Raw genomic sequence first — 13,545 nt, forward strand, 5'->3', positions numbered from 1 at the left:
AATTCATGAGAAGTTGAATGGACTAGAAAAAGTTATAAAGGACAATCAAAATCCATTGGACTCCCCAATTACTGACCAGGAGCTCTATAAGAAATTTCAGGCCCTCAAATTGAAAAAAGCATACGGACCTGATGGCATCCTAAATGAGATGCTCAAACTCACTAGTGCAAAATTTCAATTGGCTATATTAAAACTGTTAAATTTGATCCTGAGTGTAGGTTATTTCCCTGACATCTGGAATCAAGGACTCATAACCCCAATCTTTAAGAACAGAGACAAATTTGACCTCAACAATTACAGGCATTTGTGTGAACAGTAACCTGGGGAAGGTTTTCTGTAGTATTATAAATGTAAGAGTTCTAAACTTCCTTAATAAGCAAAATGTCTTGAGTAAAAACCAAATTGGGTTTATACCAAAACATCGCACGACCGATCATAATTACACCCTACACACCCTGATAGATAAACATGTCCACCAAAATAATACCAAAATATACACTTGCTTTATCGACTTCCAAAAAGCATTTGATTCTATTTGGCATACAGGACTGTTCTACAAAGTTATTGAAAGTGGTGTAAGGGGTAAAACATATGACATAATTAAATCAATGTATACTGGCAATACATGCAGCACTAAAATTGGGAAGAAAATAACAAAATTCTTTAACCAGGGGCGAGGCCTTCGTCAGGGTTGCAATCTGAGCCCTGCACTCTTCAATATTTACATCAACGAATTGACCACTGTTCCAGAAAAATCCTCAGCCACTGGTGTTAGTCTCCACAATTCAGAGGTTAAATGCCTGCTCTTCGCAGATTACCTATGCCTGCTGTCACCCACAGCACATGGCCTACAGAAGAGCCTGGGCTCTGGCAGTAAACCCCCAAAAAACTAAAATAATGATTTTCCAGAGAAGATTTTCCAGATCTCAGGGAATTAGACCAAAGTTCTCAACTGGTACAAAATATATAGAGTACTGCACACACTAAAATTACTTAGGTTTAAAAATAGGCTCAACTGGACACCTTAATGATGCAGTGAATGAACTGAGAGAGAAAGCACGCAGGGCATTCTACGCCATAAAAAAAATGAAATACAAATTCTAATTGAAATACCTATTAAAATATAGCTAAAACGAATTGAATGTGTCATTGAACGAATTGCACTTTATGACAGCGAGGTGTGGGGTCCACTTGCAAAACAAGATTTCATCAAATGGGACAAACACCCCATTGAAACCCTGCATGCAGAGTTCTGTAAGATTCTCCTACATGTCCAGAGGAAACTACAAAAAAATGCATGCTGGGCAGAATTAGGCCAATATCCACTAATAATAAAAACTCAAAAAAGAGCAATTAAGTTTTGGAAACATCTAAAATACAGTGACCCCCTCTCATATCATTACCAAGCCCTGCAATGCCAAGAGATGAGCAAAGAAAAGAGTCCCCTCATCCAACTGGTCCTGAGTTCACAAACCTGTTCTACTAACACACTGAAGCCTCAGGACCAGAACATCCAATCAATCAGAATAAACCAAATTACAACACAGTCAAAACAAAACGACATTACTTATTAGGAACCACAAGCACAAGCACAATGCAAAATGCAGTGCTATCTGGCCATAAATTGACAGTACACCGTGGCTAACTATTTGGCCATGGTTACTGATCAAAACCATAGAAAAACTTTGACAAAGTACAGGCTCAGTGAGCACAGCCTTGACATTGAGAAGGGTAGACACAGGAAAACGTGGTTCCCTGTAGAGGAAAGGCTGTGCAACCACTGCACAACAGCAGAGACAGAGCTGCATTTCCTGACAAAATGCCCAAAATATAAAACAATTAGAGAGTGTCATTTCCCCAAATTTGAAACCCTTATTCAAGGTTTCAAAGACCTCTCTGATGAGGATAGGCTACCCGTCCTGTTGGGGGAGGATGCAGAGCTGTGGGTTGGCAGCGCACTACATTGCCACCTGCCATAAGTTGAGGGACAGTGTCTGACAGACCAATCAACCTGCACATGTCCTCTACTGTATGCTTATTGTTATTGTTCAATGCATGGTTATTTTGACCCTTGGTTATTGATGTTGTCCCGTTAACAATTTAGATTCTTCATATTTTAATATTGTAAATATCGTCATGCCAATAAAGCAAATTGAATTGAATTGAGAGAGCGATAGAGAGAGAGGCAGAGAGAGATAGAGAGAGAGAAAGAGAGAGAGAAAGAGAGAGAGAAAGAGAGAGAGAAAGAGAGAGAGAGAGAGAGAGAGAGAGAGAGAGAGAGAGAAAAGGAGAGAGAAAAGAGCGGAAAGAGATGGAGGGGGACAGATATACAGTTGAAGTCGGAAGTTTACATACACTTAGGTTGGAGTCATTAAAACTAGTTTTTCACAAACAAATTTGTTGTTAACAAACTATAGTTTTGGCAAGTCGGTTAGGACATCTACTTTGTGCATGACACAAGTAATTTTTCCAACAATTGTTTACAGACAGATTATTTCACTTATAATTCACCGTATCACAATTCCAGTGGGTCAGAAGTTTACATACACTAAGTTGACTGTGCCTTTAAACAGCTTGGAATATTCCAGAAAATTATGTCATGGCTTTAGAAGCTTTTAATTTATATCATTTGAGTCAATTGGAGGTGTACCTGTGGATGTATTTCAAGGCCTACCTTCAAACTCAGTGCCACATTGCTTGACATCATTGGAAAATCAAAAGAAATCAGCCAAGACCTCAGAAAAAAATTGTAGACCTCCACAAGTCTGGGTCATCCTTGGCAGCAATTTCCAAACGCCTGAAAGTACCACATTCATCTGTACAAACAATAGTACGCAAGTATAAACACCATGGGACCACGCAGCCGTCATACCGCTCAGGAAGGAGATCCGTTCTGTAACCTAGAGATGAACGTACTTCGGTGCGAAAAGTGCAAATCAATCCCAGAACAACATCAAAGGACCTTGTGAAGATGCTGGAGGAAACAGGTACAAAAGTATCTATATCCACAGTAAAACGAGTCCTATATCGACATAACCTGAAAGGCCGCTCAGCAAGGAAGAAGCCACTACTCCAAAACCTCCATAAAAAATCCAGACTACGGTTTGCAACTGCACATGGGGACAAAGATCGTACTTTTTGGAGAAATGTCATCTGGTCTGTTGAAACAAAAATAGAACTGTTTGGCCATAATGACCATCGCTATGTTTGGAGGAAAAAGGGGGAGACTTGCAAGCCGAAGAATACCATCCCAACAGTGAAGCACGGGGGTGGCAGCAATTTTTTTATTGTTTATTTCACTTTTCTTTATTATCTATTTCACTTCCGTTGGCAATAAAGTCCCTTAAATTGAAATTGAATAGAGAGAGAGAGAGAGAGAGAGAGAGAAAGAGAGATGGGTTGAGTTGAGAGGAAGTGGTGATGCCTGTATGTACACAGAGAAGTGCCGGAGAAGCACATTTTTTTAGAGACAACATTTACAGACAAAGGTTGGAACTTCAGGACGATCACTTCATCCATCGCAACCTAGAGAAAGCACATCTACGATCAATCAGATGTACATAGACATTCATTTAAATAATTGTATTAAATACTGTATGTGCGATACACACTAACTGATTTCAAATGCTGAATACTTTACATCTAATTGAAATCTAGACTCTTCAAACAAGTGATTTACGTGTATTAGTCACCAATGAACGCCACTAGTTTTTAGAGGTCACTGTCCCCAGAGCCAGCATCACCAAGCCAGAGGAAGCACAGCCATACATAGTATAGCAGACTCTGTTGGCTGTAACGCCCTGGCGTTACAGAGGGGTTTTTTGTTCTTTATTTTGGTTAGGCCAGGGTGTTACATTGGGTGGGCGTTCTATGTTCTTTTTCTATGTTTTAGTATTTCTTTGTTTTGGGCCGTGTGTGGCTCCCAATCAGGCACGGCTGAAGTTCGTTGTTGTTGATTGGGAGTCACACATAAGTGCATGTTTTTCCGTTGGGGTTTTGTGGGTAATTGTTTCTGTCATTGTGTTTCACCTGACAGGACTGTTTGGCTGTCAGTTTCTTATTTTGTAGTTGTATAGTGTTCCGTTTAATAATTAAAGATGATGAACACTAACTCCACTGCGTTTTGGTCCACTCTCTCTCACGGAAGTCATTACATTGGCATACCTGTCACGGCTGTTCAAAGGATCGGACCAAAATGCAGCGTGTTCGTAGTTCCACATATTTTATTTACCGTGAAACAAAACGCAATACATTAAATACTTGAATACACAAAAACAACAAACCGTGACGCAGAGAGAAAACACACTACTGAAAAATTCATCACCCACAAAAACAGGTGGGACAAACGTCAACTTAAATATGACCTTCAATTAGAGACAACGACAACCGGCTGCCTCTAATTGGAGATCATACTGAACATAGAAATACAAAACATAGACAAACACCCCCTGTCACGCCCTGACCTACTCTACCATAGAAAATAACAACTTACTATGGTCAGGACGTGACAATCCCATGCAACAATACTCTGCAAGGTTTTGTTAGAGTCCAGAATTTGAGAAAAGTCAAAAGCCACAATGCTCTGGAAGAGGTGTGTTAGTGACACGTGGGTTCTGGACCCAGGTACCTACTATGGTTACAGGTGTGTTAGTGGCACGTGGGTTCTGGACCCAGGTACTATGGTTACAGGTGTGTTAGTGGCACGTGGGTTCTGGACCCAGGTACTATGGTTACAGGTGTGTTAGTGGCACGTGGGTTCTGGACCCAGGTACTATGGTTACAGGTGTGTTAGTGGCACGTGGGTTCTGGACCCAGGTACTATGGTTACAGGTGTGTTAGTGGCACGTGGGTTCTGGACCCAGGTACTATGGTTACAGGTGTGTTAGTGACACGTGGGTTCTGGACCCAGGTACCTACTATGGTTACAGGTGTGTTAGTGGCACGTGGGATCTGGACCCAGGTACTATGGTTACAGGTGTGTTAGTGGCACGTGGGTTCTGGACCCAGGTACTATGGTTACAGGTGTGTTAGTGGCACGTGGGTTCTGGACCCAGGTACTATGGTTACAGGTGTGTTAGTGGCACGTGGGTTCTGGACCCAGGTACTATGGTTACAGGTGTGTTAGTGGCACGTGGGTTCTGGACCCAGGTACTATGGTTACAGGTGTGTTAGTGGCACGTGGGTTCTGGACCCAGGTACTATGGTTACAGGTGTGTTAGTGGCACGTGGGTTCTGGACCCAGGTACTATGGTTACAGGTGTGTTAGTGGCACGTGGGTTCTGGACCCAGGTACTATGGTTACAGGTGTGTTAGTGACACGTGGGTTCTGGACCCAGGTACTATGGTTACAGGTGTGTTAGTGGCACGTGGGTTCTGGACCCAGGTACTATGGTTACAGGTGTGTTAGTGACACGTGGGTTCTGGACCCAGGTACTATGGTTACAGGTGTGTTAGTGGCACGTGGGTTCTGGACCCAGGTACTATGGTTACAGGTGTGTTAGTGACACGTGGGTTCTGGACCCAGGTACTATGGTTACAGGTGTGTTAGTGGCACGTGGGTTCTGGACCCAGGTACTATGGTTACAGGTGTGTTAGTGGCACGTGGGTTCTGGACCCAGGTACTATGGTTACAGGTGTGTTAGTGACACGTGGGTTCTGGACCCAGGTACTATGGTTACAGGTGTGTTAGTGGCACGTGGGTTCTGGACCCAGGTACTATGGTTACACACCGTATACCTGACCTGATGATGAGGGTGTGTTTAACGCCTCTGAGATGTCTATGATGTCAACGATATCGCCTGTACACCGTGGGGGATGAGTAGACAAACAGACAGTTTCATATTGTGACAAAATGTCCTACCAGTAGGTTACTCCACACGTTACCAAGTCAATCAAATGGTTATTCATGTCTTTCTGCTACAAACATACAGGCACAGTCCAGGAAATAGATTCATACTTCTGCAGAGCGAAAATCCCTCAAGAAATAATCTTAGTTTCGTTAACCTCATTGTCAATGTGCCAAAATAAACACACACACACACACACACACACACACACACACACACACACACACACACACACACACACACACACACACACACACACACACACACACACACACACACACACACACACACACACACACACACACACACTCCACTGTAAACCTTCTGACAAAAGCGTTTGAAATGTGACCAGAAGAGTTGAATGGTTACCAGCCTGGGCATGTGCTATGGCCACTCGTGTCAAGTAAACAATATCCCAGTTATATTCTGATTAGGAACTCAGTGTTGTTATTAGGACAGCCTATAGGAAGCCTGCTCCATACTCCATACTTTACATTATGTTGTTTGATAAAATATTTCAGATTGAGAAAGCATAATAATAATAATAATAATATGTTATGAGTATTTATGAGTATAAACAAGTCCTTTAAATGTACATAATGTTTCCACTTAACTCCAACTATTGTAATGTTTGGATATCCCAAAACAAACACTTCTCATGTGTGTCAAACAACACAGCTAATAGAGGATTATAACAGTGATATTATTATTATTATTATAGAGGATTATAATAGAAGATTATAACAGTGATATTATTATTATCATTATTATAATAGAGGATTATAACAGTGATATTATTATTATTATAGAGGATTATAATAGAGGATTATAACAGTGATACTATTATTATTATAGAGGATTATAATAGAGGATTATAACAGTGATATTATTATTATTATAGAGGATTATAATAGAGGATTATAACAGTGATACTATTATTATTATAGAGGATTATAATAGAGGATTATAACAGTGATACTATTATTATTATAGAGGATTATAATAGAGGATTATAACAGTGATATTATTATTATTATAGAGGATTATAATAGAGGATTATAACAGTGATACTATTATTATTATAGAGGATTATAATAGAGGATTATAACAGTGATACTATTATTATTATAGAGGATTATAATAGAGGATTAAAACAGTGATATTATTATTATAGAGGATTATAATAGAGGATTATAACAGTGATATTATTATTATTATTGATTATAATAGAGGATTATAACAGTGATACTATTATTATTATAGAGGATTATAATAGAGGATTATAACAGTGATATTATTATTATTATAGAGGATTATAATAGAGGATTATAACAGTGATACTATTATTATTATAGAGGATTATAATAGAGGATTATAACAGTGATACTATTATTATTATAGAGGATTATAATAGAGGATTATAACAGTGATACTATTATTATTATAGAGGATTATAATAGAGGATTATAACAGTGATATTATTATTATTATAGAGGATTATAATAGAGGATTATAACAGTGATACTATTATTATTATAGAGGATTATAATAGAGGATTATAACAGTGATACTATTATTATTATAGAGGATTATAATAGAGGATTATAACAGTGATACTATTATTATTATAGAGGATTATAATAGAGGATTATAACAGTGATATTATTATTATTATAGAGGATTATAATAGAGGATTATAACAGTGATACTATTATTATTATAGAGGATTATAATAGAGGATTATAACAGTGATATTATTATTATTATAGAGGATTATAATAGAGGATTATAACAGTGATATTATTATAGAGGATTATAACAGTGATACTATTATTATTATAGAGGATTATAATAGAGGATTATAACAGTGATACTATTATTATTATAGAGGATTATAATAGAGGATTATAACAGTGATATTATTATTATTATAGAGGATTATAATAGAGGATTATAACAGTCATATTATTATTATAGAGGATTATAATAGAGGATTATAACAGTGATACTATTATTATTATAGAGGATTATAATAGAGGATTATAACAGTGATACTATTATTATTATAGAGGATTATAATAGAGGATTATAACAGTGATACTATTATTATTATAGAGGATTATAATAGAGGATTATAACAGTGATACTATTATTATTATAGAGGATTATAATAGAGGATTATAACAGTGATACTATTATTATTATAGAGGATTATAATAGAGGATTATAACAGTGATACTATTATTATTATAGAGGATTATAACAGTGATATTATTATTATTATAGAGGATTATAATAGAGGATTATAACAGTGATACTATTATTATTATAGAGGATTATAATAGAGGATTATAACAGTGATACTATTATTATTATAGAGGATTATAATAGAGGATTATAACAGTGATATTATTATAGAGGATTATAACAGTGATATTATTACTAATAATGAATGTAACAATGGCTGCTTGTTTTCATAAATGTGTATGTAACACACCAACCGTGTTGAAGAAATACATGTGGAGAGAGCATCATTAAATATAGCTCATCATGTGGTAAGGACATGTCATAGTGAAGCATCGAGGCTACTGCGCAATGCAGATTGGGACTTCTTAGTTGATGTAGGTTAGAAAACGATCTATCTGTCGTCTCCTTCACATCAGTAACCACAGGAAGACAGACAACAACCACATGACAGTGAGGGGACTCCTGCAGAGCAGAGAAGACTACTCCACCTACAGCTTGACATTAAAACTCTTTCAGTTGTCTCTTCTCAACAACGAGTTTATGTGTAAAGCAAATCAGTTTCACTTTGTTCTTCAAACCAGGGCTCACTTGAAAAAGATGTCAATGTCAATGCGACTTCCCTGGTGAAATAAAGGATCAGTGACATAACGAAGATAAACACTCATTATTAAAGGTGACCGGACCTTGTTCTTCCAGGATTCCATTCGGTATTTTCTTGTCGACTGTTGTGACGACCTCCTTTCTCTGGTTTCTTAACCTGCCAGGTAGAAAGAGAGAGACGGAGGAAAAGATAGAGAACATGAGGATGACAGATTAAAGGACATAAAGGGATATATTTTACCTACGACTATTAGTCAAGTTCACTACAAAACATCAGTTCTAAGAGCTAACAGTTCTAAGTTCTAAGAGCTAACAGTTCTAAGAGCTAACAGTTCTAAGATCTAACAGATCTAAGTTCTAAGAGCTAACAGTTCTAAGTTCTAAGAGCTAACAGTTCTAAGTTCTAAGAGCTAACAGTTCTAAGCTCTAACAGTTCTAAGAACTAACAGTTCTAAGTTCTAAGAGCTAACAGTTCTAAGTTCTAAGAGCTAACAGTTCTAAGAGCTAACAGTTCTAAGATCTAAGAGCTAACAGTTCTAAGAGCTAACAGTTCTAAGAGCTAACAGTTCTAAGTTCTAAGAATGAACAGTTCTAAGAGCTAACAGTTCTAAGATCTAAGAGCTAACAGTTCTAAGAGCTAACAGTTCTAAGAGCTAACAGTTCTAAGTTCTAAGAATGAACAGTTCTAAGAGCTAACAGTTCTAAGATCTAAGAGCTAACAGTTCTAAGAGCTAACAGTTCTAAGTTCTAAGAATGAACAGTTCTAAGAGCTAACAGTTCTAAGTTCTAAGAGCTAACAGTTCTAAGAGCTAACAGTTCTAAGTTCTAAGAGCTAACAGTTGTAAGAGCTAACAGTTCTAAGTTCTAAGAGCTAACAGTTGTAAGTTCTAAGTTAAAACATTAGTTATACGTTATATAAAGCACACAAATACGTTGGTATGGTACCATCTGAAACTGGAAAAGTTGTTCTTTCTCATTAGAGTCCAGGGTTGATGAGATCACAGAACACAGGCTAGGTTACAGCTACAGTAGGTCTCTCTCTTTGACTTGAGCTCGTTCATACTAACCCGCCTGGCTGTGTAGTTGTCAGTTTTACTGTAGCCAGCATAAGGCATGAACAACCGCTAGTGCTTCATTTCCTGACTGGAGGCTCCGCCCTCTGCTGATTGGGGAGAGGACGGGTGACGTCACCTTGGCCCTAGCCCTCGCCCTGTCTGGCAGCACACACACACACTACCCCACCCTATGACTGGTACGTTACCTGAGGAAGTACCAGGCCAGCAGTATGCTGATGACAAGCAGCACGGAGATGACCAGCACGGTAGGCAGGATGTGGGAACTCTGGGACTTAGTGTCTTCTGGAGAGGAGAGGGAAGAAGGAAGAGGCAGAGGTTATGGACCAAAAATATGTCCTTCCTCTAAAAGTGTGCACTTGTTCACTTCCCTTCATAGATTAGAAAGGAAATAACGGAACCCTCCCTCGAGTCCAGCCCATGCCTCCACCAACCCAATGTAGTGAACGAGTACACACTTCAGGAGGTAGGAGAGGTTATTGGGATGGATCCAGACAGCAGAGAGAGAGTCAACAAAGGAACAGGAAGAAGCCTGTGGTAGAACAGAGAGTTGAGCGTAGCAGTACAATTACTAGATAGGTCAAAAGCCACCTCAGATCTTGAATGTCCTTTCTAATTATTGTATTTCTACGGGGCTACAGAGAGTTGAGCACAGGCCAAGTGCTGAGCAGTGTTCAATAAGGCACACTGTGGCAAAAACTTTTTTTTCCCCCAACGGACAACAAAAACAACCCTTTTCTTATTGGACCACAGCAGATAGTACCTATCAGTTTCAGAGTGTTTTCTTCCATGTTGTCCCTACTGAACACAACCCTGCTCTGGTGGATGACAGGTGGGAATTAAGGTTGGCAGGCAACTAGACCCATTATTATGGTCTGGATGGAGGCCTGATTTAAGATCTGACTTGGCTATGTCCCAAATGGCACCCTATTCCCTATATAGTGCACTACTTTTGACCATAGCCCTATGGACCCTGGGGAAAAGTAGTGCACTGTATTGGGAATAGGCTGTCATTTGGGCCGCAGACTTTGTCTCGGGAGATAAGTATCAGGGACAAGCTCCTCTAAACCTGAGAGACAGAATGGCTGGGCTGTTGTTAAGGGTTAGGGTTATGTCATTTAAACCTGAGAGACAGAAGGGCTGTTGTTAAGGGTTAGGGTTATGTCATTTAAACCTGAGAGACAGAAGGGCTGTTGTTAAGGGTTAGGGTTATGTCATTTAAACCTGAGAGACAGAAGGGCTGTTGTTAAGGGTTAGGGTTATGTCATTTAAACCTGAGAGACAGAAGGGCTGTTGTTAAGGGTTAGGGTTATGTCATTTAAACCTGAGAGACAGAAGGGCTGCTGTTAAGGGTTAGGATTATGTCATTTAAACCTGAGAGACAGAAGGGCTGTTGTTAAGGGTTAGGGTTATGTCATTTAAACCTGAGAGACAGAAGGGCTGTTGTTAAGGGTTAGGGTTATGTCATTTAAACCTGAGAGACAGAAGGGCTGTTGTTAAGGGTTAGGGTTATGTCATTTAAACCTGAGAGACAGAAGGGCTGTTGTTAAGGGTTAGGGTTATGTCATTTAAACCTGAGAGACAGAAGGGCTGTTGTTAAGGTTTAGGATTATGTCATTTAAACCTGAGAGACAGAAGGGCTGTTGTTAAGGTTTAGGATTATGTCATTTAAACCTGAGAGACAGAAGGGCTGTTGTTAAGGTTTAGGATTATGTCATTTAAACCTGAGAGACAGAAGGGCTGTTGTTAAGGTTTAGGATTATGTCATTTAAACCTGAGAGACAGAAGGGCTGTTGTTAAGGCATTCACAGTCAGCCATTTGGCCTGTTTACAAACGATAACAACATGGTAAATTACTGGCCAAACTAATCCACTCCAGCTTTACTATGATCCTGTAATAATAAAGGAAGGTTGGACAATAGTACCTTATCAGACAGTGGAGGATATACTGTAATATAGATACAGGCCTTACTGTGTATTTACTGTGTAGAAACACGTATTACATTTTACTGAGTCATGAAAAAACGTCCCAACAGTTTTAGAAATCGGGCCTTTTTTGACCATGTTACACATGAAGTAGTATACTGTATGTCTCCAGAAGAACATTATACTGTAAATTACATCTGTCTCACTTACCACCTGTCTGGTCTTCATTGGAAGTGTCATTTGTTGTTAATGTGGTTGCCATCAAAAACAGAACTGGGACCATTGTGACTGAGAGAGAGAGAGAGAGAGAGAGAGAGAGAGAGAGAGAGAGAGAGAGAGAGAGAGAGATAATAACAGTTATTAACAGGTCAGGTTAAACAAATGGATGATTCATTCCTGATTAAAAAAACACAATGTGAAAAAAAGATACAATCTGTATTATATTAGATTTGATTTGACTTGATTAGGTTCTCTTTCAGTCCTAATTTGGACTAATCTTTCAAGAGTCCTTAAACATTAAAATACAATTTATAATACGATCATATATTCACATATAACACACTGTTACAAAACAGACATAATACACTGACATATTGACCAGATAAATACTCTAACAGTCTATAAAGATAGATTGATTCTTCATCAAGCATAGTCCTGCACAACTTTCCTATGTATTATATTTAAATGGTTTTAATGTATTGATTGAATCGATATATTGAAAGGTTTCTGGTTTGCTCAGTTAAATTATTAAAGTTCTTTATTGCTCTAAACCGAAAATGTTCTTTTGTCTATTTCTCTTTTCTGTCAGGATAACACATAGACAATCTATTCCTAGTATTTACTGAATGTCTGTCTCTTACCAACTGAATACTGTTGTGAATAGAGTTTGGCTGTTTTAAATGGTGTATATTATAAAATAAAATAAGAATTTTTTTTTTTTCTTTAATTATCTTGTTGATTGATGACCAATCAAGAGCCTTACACATGACTGTAAACTAGAGGCAAATCTCAGACCACTCAGACTGTAGTCTAGAGGCAGATCTCAGACCACTCAGACTGTAGTCTAGAGGCAGATCTCAGACCACTCAGACTGTAGTCTAAAGGCAGATCTCAGACCACTCAGACTGTAGTCTAGAGGCAGATCTCAGACCACTCAGACTGTAGTCTAGAGGCAGATCTCAGACCACTCAGACTGTAGTCTAGAGGCAGATCTCAGACCACTCAGACTGTAGTCTAAAGGCAGATCTCAGACCACTCAGACTGTATTCTAAAGGCAGATCTCAGACCACTCAGACTGTAGTCTAAAGGCAGATCTCAGACCACTCAGACTGTATTCTAGAGGCAGATCTCAGACCACTCAGACTGTAGTCTAAAGGCAGATCTCAGACCACTCAAACTGTAGTCTAGAGGCAGATCTCAGACCACTCAGACCGTAGTCTTCTGCCAATAAAGCAGAACATGTTGTCATGGTAATGCCTTCTTTGTCCACATGGTGGGCCAATAGACTAACGGACCAAACATCACGAAACCATCTCACTGCTTACGTTTTGGGGAAAAAACAACACACTTCAAACATTTCAAATATTCAAATAAAATACACGATTGTTCAAATTCCTGTTTCATGACTAGAAAAAAAAAAGAAACCAAATTCTGCAGTTTATTGGGATATTTTCCAGATTTGCATGTGATGTTGAAAAGTGGTATGTTAATGAAAAGCACACGCAGTAAGGTATTTAAACATCCATACCATCTATACATACCACTATGGACACATGTCTCTTAGTTTACAGCCTCAGTAAGGTATTTAAACATCCATACCATCTATACATACCACTATGGACACATGTCTCTTA

At 38.6% G+C, this 13,545-nt stretch overlaps 1 protein-coding gene across 4 annotated transcripts in view; it reads right to left on the minus strand.

Annotated features, from left to right (window-relative positions):
* Positions 1–13,545, minus strand: part of LOC106592985 (receptor-type tyrosine-protein phosphatase epsilon) — a 181,002-nt gene that overhangs the window by 20,783 nt on the left and 146,674 nt on the right. For 2 of the 4 annotated variants that reach the window (XM_045701141.1, XM_045701142.1), the window contains 3 exons: positions 11,903–11,980; positions 9,955–10,051; positions 8,777–8,850 (listed from right to left, as the gene is read on the minus strand). In XM_045701141.1, coding sequence (XP_045557097.1) covers positions 8,777–8,850; positions 9,955–10,051; positions 11,903–11,975 — 244 coding nt within the window. In that variant the 5' untranslated portion in view covers positions 11,976–11,980. Of the gene's footprint in view, positions 1–8,776; positions 8,851–9,638; positions 9,835–9,954; positions 10,052–11,902; positions 11,981–13,545 lie in introns of those variants that run through there. The other 2 variants (XM_045701143.1, XM_045701144.1) reach the window with 2 other exon arrangements.

The sequence above is a fragment of the Salmo salar genome, chromosome ssa18, assembly GCF_905237065.1.
Source record: "Salmo salar chromosome ssa18, Ssal_v3.1, whole genome shotgun sequence".
NCBI classification, from domain to species: Eukaryota; Metazoa; Chordata; class Actinopteri; order Salmoniformes; family Salmonidae; genus Salmo; species Salmo salar.